The sequence below is a fragment of the Haliotis asinina genome, chromosome 7, assembly GCF_037392515.1.
Source record: "Haliotis asinina isolate JCU_RB_2024 chromosome 7, JCU_Hal_asi_v2, whole genome shotgun sequence".
NCBI classification, from domain to species: Eukaryota; Metazoa; Mollusca; class Gastropoda; order Lepetellida; family Haliotidae; genus Haliotis; species Haliotis asinina.
In genome coordinates this window covers 29,992,544-30,004,809 of record NC_090286.1, presented here as the reverse complement: position 1 = coordinate 30,004,809, position 12,266 = coordinate 29,992,544, and the positions used below count along the sequence as shown (strand labels likewise).

At 41.0% G+C, this 12,266-nt stretch overlaps 1 protein-coding gene across 1 annotated transcript; it reads left to right on the top strand.

The window, feature by feature from the left end:
- Window positions 1-5,853: 5,853 nt before the first annotated feature.
- On the top strand, window positions 5,854-7,796 carry LOC137291131 (uncharacterized). Its single transcript, XM_067822417.1, has one exon. The coding sequence runs from the start codon at window positions 5,972-5,974 to the stop codon at window positions 7,640-7,642; it is 1,671 nt and encodes a 556-aa protein (XP_067678518.1). The 5' UTR covers window positions 5,854-5,971; the 3' UTR covers window positions 7,643-7,796.
- The last annotated feature ends 4,470 nt before the right edge of the window (window positions 7,797-12,266 follow it).

Genomic DNA, 12,266 nt, shown 5'->3' with positions numbered 1-12,266 from the left:
CTCCACACCTCCATCTATATATAGATTCCTATGCTACAGTTAGCGTTTTCTTGGAGTATGTTAACGAAATGGAACAGGGTGCGCTTCTACAGTTACGAAATATTTTCAGATATGAAGACACGGATGGTTGGAGTTGCATTGTGACACTTGACGCGAAAACCTTAACACCTACAGGGATTGTTAAAATCGGACTGGTGTTTCAAATGTTTTCTAAATCAGGTCAACGATAGCAACCACGTGTCGAGTGAAAGGGAGGGGGACTGGTCAAGGAATGAAACGCTGTCAGTTTAAATCTTCATTAATCACAGTTTAAGCGTCTTTGATGTAGTAATCAAAGCGACAAGATGCTTTGCAAGGCCCAGGAGCTTTGTGTCAAAGATAGAGGGGGTCCGTGACGTGAAGCAGGGGGGATCGGAAGGGGAGGGGAAGAGACAATGCCCCTCAAACCCTCCCCAGTCAAGCGCTAACACCTATGATCTGATGCTTGCTTGAGAGCGGGTTCATAGTGGGAGAAGTGTTTATTATGAGAGAACGCTCAAATATACTCTCACCCTTCTTTGCCTTTCTCTGACTTTGCACGGCTCGGTAGATACATTTTATTAATTGTCCCAGTAGGGGGGTCCCTTAAATGACAAGTAATAACCTCAGATTTACCGCTCGGTGTCCGTCGGTATGCAGCACGTGACGAGAGTTGAAATTAAAAATATGGGCATGACATTAGAAACATGATACATCGGGGTGTGAGGCGGCCGGCTGTAATGGCGTTCCGGGTAGAAATCGGGAAATGATTGTCCTGGGGTATAGGGGGGCAGCGTTGCAGGTCCGACTTCCCGTGTGAGGGGGATCGGAATGGTGCGGGTGGATGGGACCAGGTGTTGCTTGAACTGAACACTTTGTAGTTCAGCTTTACGGGATGGGAAACCTTAAAATCGCGGTGAATTTCTGTGTGCAGCGTCATATTGTAATGAGGGTTTAGTAAAGAATGTTGTTACAATTATTACACAATAAAATCTTAAAATCAGTATGTTTGTGTGTTTTGTACTTCAGGTTCTTTACCTTGATTCGTTCAAGTAGGTCACTTCATCTCGGTGAAATGAATCAGGGAACAATGAACAATGGCGCAACTGTATGCCTGAAAATATGTTAACTAACAAATTGAAAAAATATGCTTCAAGCTGATCTGTTGACAAAGAAGCAGTTGTGAATATAATCATATCACGCAGAAGCGAATTAAATTTACCATGTGAATGTATTTTTTACATAAATTAATAAATTTACAACTCTCTGTCCACAATGGACAAACATGACCTGTAGTGTGTAACGACCAGCATCGCAAATACTTTACATAAGGGATTCTGTTATTAAGAATGGAATGGTATTTTGACGTGGTCGACTACAGTCTAAAATGGCGAAGCGTTTTCTCATTAAGATATTTTAAAAAATCAATAAACACATGATTTTGGATGATTTCTATTGCTTTAGTCCTATTTTATATCAAACCAACAGTCTCATGGAAACGAATAAGGGAACAGATGACTGTAGAAGTGTTCCTTTATTTGTTTAAAGAATTTCACCATGAGTGTAATACATTCCTTGTGAAGAAACCTGGAAAAGAATAAAGGAACACTTTCTTTTTCGTATGTTACCTTATTTGTTTCCATGAGTATATATGTATATTGAAAGCGTCTTGGTGTGCTGAAAGTGTAAGCTTGAACATTTATACAATGTCAGAGTAAACAGTCTCTCCTGAAAAAATGCATTACATGATTTGACATGTTTCAAACAAAATTAACTATTACTCAACAATTTCACCGAAATACATGCAAGCATTTTCAAACTCCAAACCCCGCCCCTACCGCCCGAAAGGCTGTACTGGGATCAAATCAATAGAGAATACACGGTAAGTTTTCATCATCTCCAATTCAACATCGTCAGTATTAATACAATCAAATCAATCAGAATTCTGATGAGAATATCTGTTCTTTACTATTAAACACTCTCCATGTGTACATCCACATATAGATGCTACTTGGAACGATTTGTCCGGGCAGGTTTCACTAAATGGGTTAAGATATTGCTTCTATTTAAAAAAATAGGAATAAAACGACAAACCATCCTTCCCAAACAAACACAATATACACAAGAAGAAAGAAAGAATGTGAAAGAAATAAAGAAGAATAAAATCCACACAAGCTTTCCTGAAAAGGGACATTAATGTAACATACTGGAAAATTCCACCTATATGCGGTTATTTATTAAAAGTGCGTGAGTGAGTGAATTTAGGTTTACACCGCACTCAGCAATATTCCAGTTAAAGGGAGGCGGTCTGTAAATAATCTAGTCTGGACCAGACAATCCAGCGATCAATAACATGAGCATTTGATCTGCGCAACTGGGAACCGATGACATGTGTCAACCAAGTCAGCGAGCCTGACCACCCGATCCCGTTAGTCGCCTCTTACGACAAACACAGACGCCTTTCATGACACGCATAGGTTACTGAAGGCCTCTTCTACCCCAGACCTTCAAGAGTCTTATTTATTAGAAAGTCTAACTTGTCAAAATATACTTCATCTAATGAGTGAGGGACATTATTGTAACATAGTGGAAAATTCCACCTATATGCGGTTATTTATTAAAAGTGCGTGAGTGAGTGAATTTAGGTTTACGTCGCACTTAACAATATTCCAGCTATATGGCAGCGGTCTGTAAATAATCGAGTCTGGACCAGACAAGCCAATGATCAACAACACGAGCATCGATCTGTGCATTTGGGAAACGATGACATGTGGCAACCAAGTCAGCGAACCTGACCACCCGATCCCGTTAGTCGCCTTTTATGACAAGAATAGTCGCCTTTTATGGCAAGCATGAGTTGTTGAAGGCCTATTCTACCCCGGGACCTTCACGAGTCTACTTCATCTAACACATCAAGGAAACAAATATCCTAATTTTCCCTTTTGCTGACTGACAGAATGCAGTCCAAAATTTTTAAATGTGTCTAAAATATGTATTATAATAATTATGGCTGTAACGATGGTCTGAACTATCTATGGATAGCAATTGTTGAGTCACAGGAAGCCATTATTCGATGGTAGAAACGACAAGCTATCGATAATGCATCGACAGTATGTGTGACTGTCGATAGTTTATTAATTCACCTTCTTTTTATTAAATATTTACATTGCATTGTGGTTATATATATATTTTTATGTTTTAACTGTATACTTGGTCTCGGTTTCTGGCCAGTTATTAAGAAAGTCTGAAACTAACTTGTTTAAATTTATATTTCATAAAAAAACTATACATTCATTTTGGAAATAACTTCCAACGAGACAATTCAAGGAGAACAAAATAACTATTGCAATAGTAAGTTGCAACAGACTATCGCTATCGCATTTGTTGTGTCTCGCTTACTGAACACCCCCAACAATAATAATATCCGTTCATTATTTCAAATGCAATGGGCTGGTAGTTAAGGTCAATGGAGTTGCTTCCCCTTAACACGTTCTACATCAATCACAACTTCCTCTCTGTAAATAATCGGGTCTGATCCAGACAACCCAGTGATCAACAGCACGTACTGGGTGACCTAGATGACTGTATGTCGTCGTGATTTTGGGGAGCTGATCATGCTATCAACCGCATATAGCTATATCTGTTTATATCGGAAGCGTGTCTATCCCTAACAAATATTTAATGCGTCTTAAAACAACATTCATTCTCTGTGGCTCACAAACTTTAAAAGCAGCACGAAGACTGATATCGCTAAAATGGGATCAGGGTGTCGTTGTACAAAACAGACTTAGCTATAACATTACCTTAAGTCTATATTAAGGTATGGGAGGTACATCACGTTATCGCTAAGAAAGCTCGTACCACGGTACCTTGTCCAAGAAAAACGTCATTTTTATGATCCAGTCTGAACAGGTGGACTTTATGATCGTTTGCGTTAAAAAAATTCTCTTTCAAACACACGTTGCAAACTTGTACATGTCTTAGAGAGAATCTCCGAATTCCGGACGGTACCAAACAGCAAAACCGCCCAGCTTTCACGAAGTTCAGACTGAACTAGTGACGGTAGACTTGCATAAGTCTCGAAAATATTAATTAACAGTTTCAGTGATAATTTCTAAACAAAATAAATAACAGGGTGGTCTCCTCACTGTCCGATTATCTAGACTTTTCTTTTTGAAGGATAGACTTACCATAAGACCATGAGCTTAGCATTCACATTCAGTACAGTCGTAGAGACGGAGCAATGTCCATGTTGATGGTCCACAGCAAAGGATTTGTGAATGTTTGGCTATTTACTGTTCAAATATATTCAGTGATGTGTTGTAACAGACATCAGGCGGAATCAAACGAACTTGTACAGGTTTAGGGTAAACTATAGTTGAACATTCGACATGAAGCGTCTGTCTTTGTACATAAGCGGAGGTTGTCATCGGTGAAAACGAACGTGCTTATTTTCAGGACAGAACTCGACTATTCACAGACGTAATATGTGTGGTAAAACAACATGCAATTACTAACTAACAATGTTGTTTTATGTGTACCCTTCGAACATTCCTGATTGCCCGACAAGAGCTGACAGAGATCATCGGTTTAACTTAATCCAGTTTTAACACACAATAACGGAAACAGACTGAAGTGCCGTAAAATCATACAATTCTTGTCTTTCGCTGTGGTGTCGGATTTGACAGTAAATGTGTGTGTTTAAAGGTCACCGCCTGGGAGTAATCGGGTCCCAGCAGCACAACCAGTGGGTGATAACATGAACAACGATTTATGCTGACACGCTGGCACGTATATGCAGCAGCCCACCTACATGTCCCCAGCCCAACACCCTGATCCTATTCAGTGGACACAATAACCTGCACAGGTGTACTAGGGACCTGTTCCTCCACTGTCAAATCATTGGGGGTGATCGGAAATATCGGTGGGGTGGTGTAGTGTTGTTGAATTCTTGTGTCCCTTTAGCAGACGTTTATCATAACACGCAAAACGGATCCCGGCGTTTCAAGGGGATACAACTCTGAACAGGCAGATAACAATGGAAATGAAAATAGTTGCAATCAGGGTTAGAATTTGTCTTCAGCAACCCATGCTTCTTTTTACAGAGACGACTTACGATATCGGCTCACTGACTTGATTGACACATGTCATCGTGTCCCAACTGCGTAGATCGATGCTCATGTTATTTATCACTGGATTGCTTCGTCCAGATTCGATTATTTGCGGACCGCGGCCAAATAGTTGGAATATTGTTGACAATATACAAGAAACAAAGCAAAACAATTGCTTGTTCTTTAACTTCATTTGGGTGGTAAGTAAATGAGCGGGCTCTTTCCGCAGTTATGACAGATTACAACGACAATATACATGTAAACAATTGACAATTTTGGTGCTATAGAAAGGTCCCTTATATCACTTAGTCCTTTCCTTACCCTGTTTAAAAGATCACGGTCAAGGAAAAAATCAAAAGGGAATATTGCTTTTAACTCAGCTTTTTATAAACGAGTAAAGTGTGTGCACTTGTCTCCCAAGTGACAGGGTTGTTAATTTCAAATCACATTAGTCATGTTTCCCACGTGCGCGGCGGGCGCAGTAAGATTGGTGATCCCATTTCGAACGAGTAGGGTGATGTTTATTATGCCAATTTGTATTGCTATTTACAATGGAAATTTATTGAGTTTACTTCTTTGAAAAGACCACTATAAAGATATAAACAATAGAAACATTAACGCCTGATGATATTTCATCATCAGTTTACGGTAAATATGTTAATTTATTTCAAACGTGAACCCTCCAAATAATATGGACTGTCCTAAGAGAATAGAATTGAGTGCGATATTTATACCATATAAACTCGTTAAAGGAACAGGATGTTTCATGGAAGCCGTCGAAAAGGCAGTCTCGTTGAAGAATATACTCGTCTTTGATCCGACATCGGAAATAATTCATCGTAATGGAATATTCAAACATGCCAGCGAGCAGAGAAAATAACATGACAATGGACCCAGGTTTGAACAACACCTTTCAAAACGACGTACATATGCACGAACGAATTGCTGTTATTTTACGTCAGCAGAACATCAATATGACCGTTGAAGAATACCTGTCATCAATATCGTCCTTGACCGACTCTGCAGCCTCTATAACAACGACGCTTCCCGTCAACATCCGTTACGTTAGTGAAGGCATCAGCTGGGGCGTTGTTGCACCGCTCATTCTGATTGGTCTGTTTCTCGTCGCCATAGCTTCCTGTCTGTACTGGCAATCGTGGAAAGAGAAACGGCGCATGCGTCACTTCATTTCCCAACAACGGCCACCGGACATGATGCCATACGAGAGGTCGGGCGAGACCAGAATGTCAATGAGATCAATTGAGTCTCAGAGATCACGTGGTTCTAGCACGTGCGAGAGAGTACCAGTGGTTCCTTTCCGACGTCAGAACTCAAAATTCTTCTTGCGGCCTGAGGAGGAGACCAGGACTGTGTCAACGTTGGCAAGAAAGTTGTCGCCGATAGACGAGAGGCCTCACCACAGATCGGTGGATACAATGGCAGAGCGTAGTGAAGACGATGGAGAGAGACCATTGGTTCCAGCTGTACAGGTGAGCTGGGGAACGCCCAAAACAAGTGGCACCGACAGCAGGCTCGACGTCCTGAAGGGTTTCGAGAACCCCTGCTTCTCGGCGCCGGGCAAGTTGGTCGGGAACGTCTACTGTGATGAGTGTAACGCCATGAGCTCACCCTACTTTCCCAACAACAACACTCCGACTACGGAGTACGACATGGACTCTGAAAAGAGTGGCAACGTTCCTGCTGCTATGGAACACCCCGACGGCGTGTACCCGTCAAAGGCCTACCGTACCATACACCCCTTGCCGACGTCTTTCGATGGAGCCGAAATATCATCCATCACTGTTCCAGAGAGTAGTCACGCGCAAGTGTTGAATAATGGACAATCGTCATCGGGTAGTGCTGCTTCCAGTGGGACTCTCAGCCTCCCCAGCAGCATCTCACGATTCCACGCCAGTCGCCATAACAACACCCCAAACTACCCTTTCGCCAGTACCCGGAACTGTTCCCCAATGCGGCTTAATTTCACAGTGTCCAGCAGCATCGAGATCTCTGACCACTACTCCGACAATACCTCCATGTATCCGTGTGTTGGAAGCAGTTCCACCTCTATCGGAACCCAAGCAGCGTCCAGAACAAACACCCTCCTCTCCCTCAACAGCGACGACATGAGGACCTACCATCTCGACCCAAGGTCGAGGTCAGTCAGCGCTCCCGAAACCCGTCGAGCAAGCGTCGAATTTGTTCCCGGATATAAAGCATGCAGCGTTGAGGTTGATTTGTTCCGAAGCATCAATGTCTCCGCCCACACGTCGTCGGGCACTCGTTCTTGCGTTTCGGCCTCAGTCTCGTGTTCTGTGACAGGGGGCGTGGCCCATCATCCCACCCCTGTATCGAATGACGGGACCCAATGGGATACACATTCCTCTTTGGGAACAGACAAACAGATGCTTGATGAGAACCAGAATGTTCATGGCTATGATCTGAGTGCTTTGCCAGGACGGAAGGTTAAGTTCTCTGTGCCTGTCCTCGACAAAAAACAGTACTGGGTCTGAGTTCGGACCTTTTTTTGACGTTTGTTAATGAGTTGGTTCCTGTTTTGTTAAATTTGATCTTTTTGTCAGTTTAATCTGGAAAGTTTCTCATGAATTATATCATATTATGTAAACACGTTGTATTGACATTGGACTTTTTTATAAACCTAATTAATTCATTCTTTGTGTTCACGTGTGACGTTAGTGCACCTTACCTGAACCGCTTGTAACATGGCAGGTCGTCCAGAAACGTGTTCCATTTTCGACTTGCAATGGCTGAACACATTCCGGAGAAATTGTGTAGATCTTTGTTATCGAAATGTTCTCAAACACAAGTTTAAAAGTTCAAAATTATAATTTCAATGTAGCATCTTGATCTTGAATCAAATATATCTTCCAGTGATAATGACAAGCCTAATCAGTACGAACTGGGATGCGATCCCGCAATCATAGACTATTGGCTGGCCAAAGGGACGCAACTCTATATAGCGACTTGCAGCTCCGTTGGTGATTAAAATGTTACTCGCAACACTAAGCGTCACATTTAGCGGTTTAGCTGATTATCCATGATACAAGACCCTCGCATATGTTTTGTGTTCCTCCCAACCTAAACAGGCGGGCGCAATATATAAAATACAAAACAAAATGAAGAAAAAAACGTATTTAATTAATTGTGTAGTTGTCGTAATCGTCTAAATTGTGAATCGTGTCGCTTTGCTAGGGAGACAATATTTTTACCATTCTAAGTAAACTTATACTCAGTACTTTTCGTTACACTCCACCACTGAGTCTAACAAAACCTTATAGGAGGTCGCGTCAGGTAAACTTTGAGATTGACCAATCAGAACACAGCTTACCAAATCGCGAAACTGCATATTCGCACATACCCTTTGAACTTTTTATCTCGAAACGATTCCGAATGCTATTTAGCGTACGCTCGCTTCCGGCTGATGCACACGGCGTACGTGCAACCATGACAACGGTGAGTAAACAGTCGCTGAAAATAGTGTTTTGGCAATATTCAAGGATGTTATCTTGCGGAAATATTAGCTAATGGTAACCATGTCAACAGAAACCCCAAATAACTGTGTTATATGCTGAGATTTGTTTGTGGAGAAACCTGTGTCGGTGACCTGAATATTTTGAAAGTCCCTCCGATCCCTAAACAGTAGCCGTTGTCTGATTGGACCTTCTTCTAGGTTTTGTTAGACTCAGTGGTGGAGTGTAACGAAATACACTGAGACTAAGTTTACTTAGACTGATATTTTTACGTCGAACTCACGCAAAAATTCATCTGTACGGCGGCTGTTTGAAAATAATTGAGTCTGGGCCAGACAATGCAGTGATCATTGAGCATCGACCTACGCAACTGGGATACCCTGACATGTGTCAACTAAGTCAGAGGCCTGCTAACAATATCTTCAAAATTGATGGAACTGGATTGAACGGATTCTCTTTTCTGTCTTGTTCTGGAGACAGGGCATTTACTGGTTGTTTCCCCAAGGGTGCCAAACCATCAACCCAGCCCATTGAGTACGTGTGTTTGTCTGTGTGTTATTCCAGATATCAGATCTTTATGGAAACCTTGGTAACTTTGAAAATTCTATTACAGAAGGAGCTATTCTCACTTTAAAATGGTTAAAGTAGGGAATATTCCATTTTGAGGTGATATCATTTTGAAAACAAGTTGTGGACTTCGATAATGATTATTGCATTCAAAATGTGTTTAGAAGTCTGTTTACAAAAAGTCAACTTCAGCAAATGGGTATGAACTTTCGAAACTTACAGTGTGTTGCTGTACATATCACGATAACAACTTGACTGAAAGTTTTTCTGGTTTTGTTTTAAACCCGTTTTAAACCCTTGCGTTTGTCAGGAACATCTACGTGCAACTGCTGCATTGCAACAATATGGTCAGTCAATAACGTTTGACAGTCTGCAGTTAGCAGACTGCAATCATAATATTCAAACTATAGTTGACGGCCGAATTATGGTCATCCAAGGGCGACAACAGGTGCACAAGACCGTTTCATAAGAACGACCAATTCGAAACAGTAGCTACATTGCCCCTCGTATTGAAGATGACCTTACACGCGAGTGCTTTGGTGTGGATCTTCGCCGCTTTTAGCAATATTCCAGCAATATCACGGCGCCGGACACCAGAAATGGTGTTCACACACTGTAGTGAGGATTCGAACATGACGAGGGGTCGCTTTAAGTACTAAGCTGCCCCACCGCCTGAACTTCACAGAGGAGAGGACAAACGATTCGTAATGTGTATATGTAATGGTACCTGATTGCTCTAGTCGATTATCTACAGGCCATGTGGTGCAATGGTGATCAACACATAATACATAACAAACTCGAGCAATACGCACCAGTTCATGCTCGACACACGAAATAACCGGTTGCTTACCCACGTTGGTACATGACACCCGTGAAGCCTTTTTCTGGTCTCCCGTAGCGATATAGCTGTGGACCTAATTTGGATCGAAGCGCCCCAAGACCATGCTCACTCAGGTTGGTTAGCGGGTGCTAACCGCAACACTCAACACTATTCCAGCAGTCTAGGCCAGACAATCCAGTGATCAACATCATGAGCATCGATTTACACAAATGGGATACGCTGACGCGTGTTAACCAAGTCAGAGAATCTGTCCACCCGATCCTGTTAACCGCTTCTTAAGACAAGCATGGTTTGCTGAAGATCAATTCAAACCCGGATCTTCAAGGGTCCACTGGTTTTTAAAAGAAAAGAGATGAAACTACGGCAGAACACACGAGGATGATAAAGCTTTATTGCATACAGCAAATATGAACCAAACAAACTCCCACAGTGCTAATGGACAGGACAAAAGGACTGGCGAAATGAACACTGACACCATCCCTCAAGATAAACTGACTGTCACATTACAGTTTGAGACGCCGTCAGACGTACACCTACCAGACATTCTTATCAAAACAGGACGCAGCTTTAACCACTGAATATTTTGTGGATAGTTCTAAAGCCCAATCTTACTTCTCGAATTCTTTAAATCCTTGTATTCAAACATTTCTGAGCCGCCTAATCCTAAAAAAACCCAAACCAATCTTTGCTTTTCCGTTACTCTGTCCTATGGGTAAAACTATTTTCAAGTTATCTAAGGTATGCTTCAGGAAGCTTAAAAACGTCTGCAAACAGCGCGCCAGAGAGTATCTGTAAGTTAATTTCCACTCCCGTTTGCTATGCCCGGGTAGCACCAGGATAAAACTAACCACTGTTCACGTTACGGTCGGTTTCCATTAGGCTACATAAAAAAATAATAAAAATAAATGTTTCTCGGTCACATTGTTTTTCAAAAGGGACGGGGCCTGTAGGACTTTATTTTATTATTTTTTTTTATAGAACAAATGAGTGACGAAGGACGAAAACATTTTTTTTTTCACACAGAAATACTAACACTCATTCTTAGAGTGGGCAAATGGATGATAGGGACGCGGCTAAGTCAAAATTACCTTTTTGAAATGCCAATAAAAAATTGTTACGCGCACAAATAAAAGTGACGCGCCGATGCCCGAGAAACATTTCACTTCTATATATTTTTTCATTTAGCCTTATCAACAGGGTAGGTTAGCAGGATAGAACCCCTCTTCATTTCAATACCTCGTGTTGATCTTAAACCAGTACTCCTATGACGTACAGAACGCCAAATGAGGTGTGTATTAATACTGAATAAAGGTTTGATTCCTTAATTTGAGTTACTGACTATTCTCTAACACTCTATTTACACACATAGTTCTATGACAGCAAGTAGGAAGGGAATCACACTTTTCAAACACGTACTAGAAAACTATAATACCCAAGTCCCTAGTTCACAGAGAGAGTGAGTGAGTGAGGATGTTAAGAAGTTCAGAGTACCAAGGTATTTCTGGAAGCAAAGTAATACTTCTGTTGAAACACATATCCAGTCTTAAAATGATGAGATTTTGCAGTCAAGAACAATTATCTATCTAGTGCAGTGATCATACCATGAAATATCTATCATTCTAGCAAAATGAATGAATCTCATCCAAAGGTTTAGATGTTTTAAATACTGGTACTTGCTTTCAGTCTTTAATAAAATCGCCCTGGAAAACCTATTAAATACAATGTTGGAAGTTAAAAGCTCAATATCGTTTTCAAACATAATATTTCACATGAGATTAGAGTTATACTGTGTGACTGAGTACAAATCCAAATTTGAGGTCAGTCAGGAAACAATAACACATTCTTTGGAAGTAAACAGTAATTCATATATAGTTATTTGTCTAATATGTTAAAATATCAGAACATGGCACCATTATGAGTATGAAAATTGCTAAATAGAAATCGTTGTTAGAAATCTTATCACAAAAAACTTAACATCAAAACATAACAAACTACTCAAAAAGTAAGTTTTCCATGATTCAAATGAAGGCAACTTCATAGCTCATGCAGGCTGTAATAAGCCTTTTGTTGTAAACAGTCATTCCCCAGAATTACTGTTCCTGTAACATCTTGTATTTAACTACGCAAACCTCCCATACGTCTTCTTGCTTAAAACAACACACCACTAGTTTGGACCAGACAATCCACTGATTTACATTATTAATCTCCATCTGAGATAGTTAACATGATGGCATGCCA

What these genes read in the sequence shown, in the direction of transcription:
- LOC137291131 (XM_067822417.1), top strand. Translation starts at nt 5,972, where the DNA reads ATGGAATATTCAAACATGCCAGCGAGCAGAGAAAATAACATGACAATG.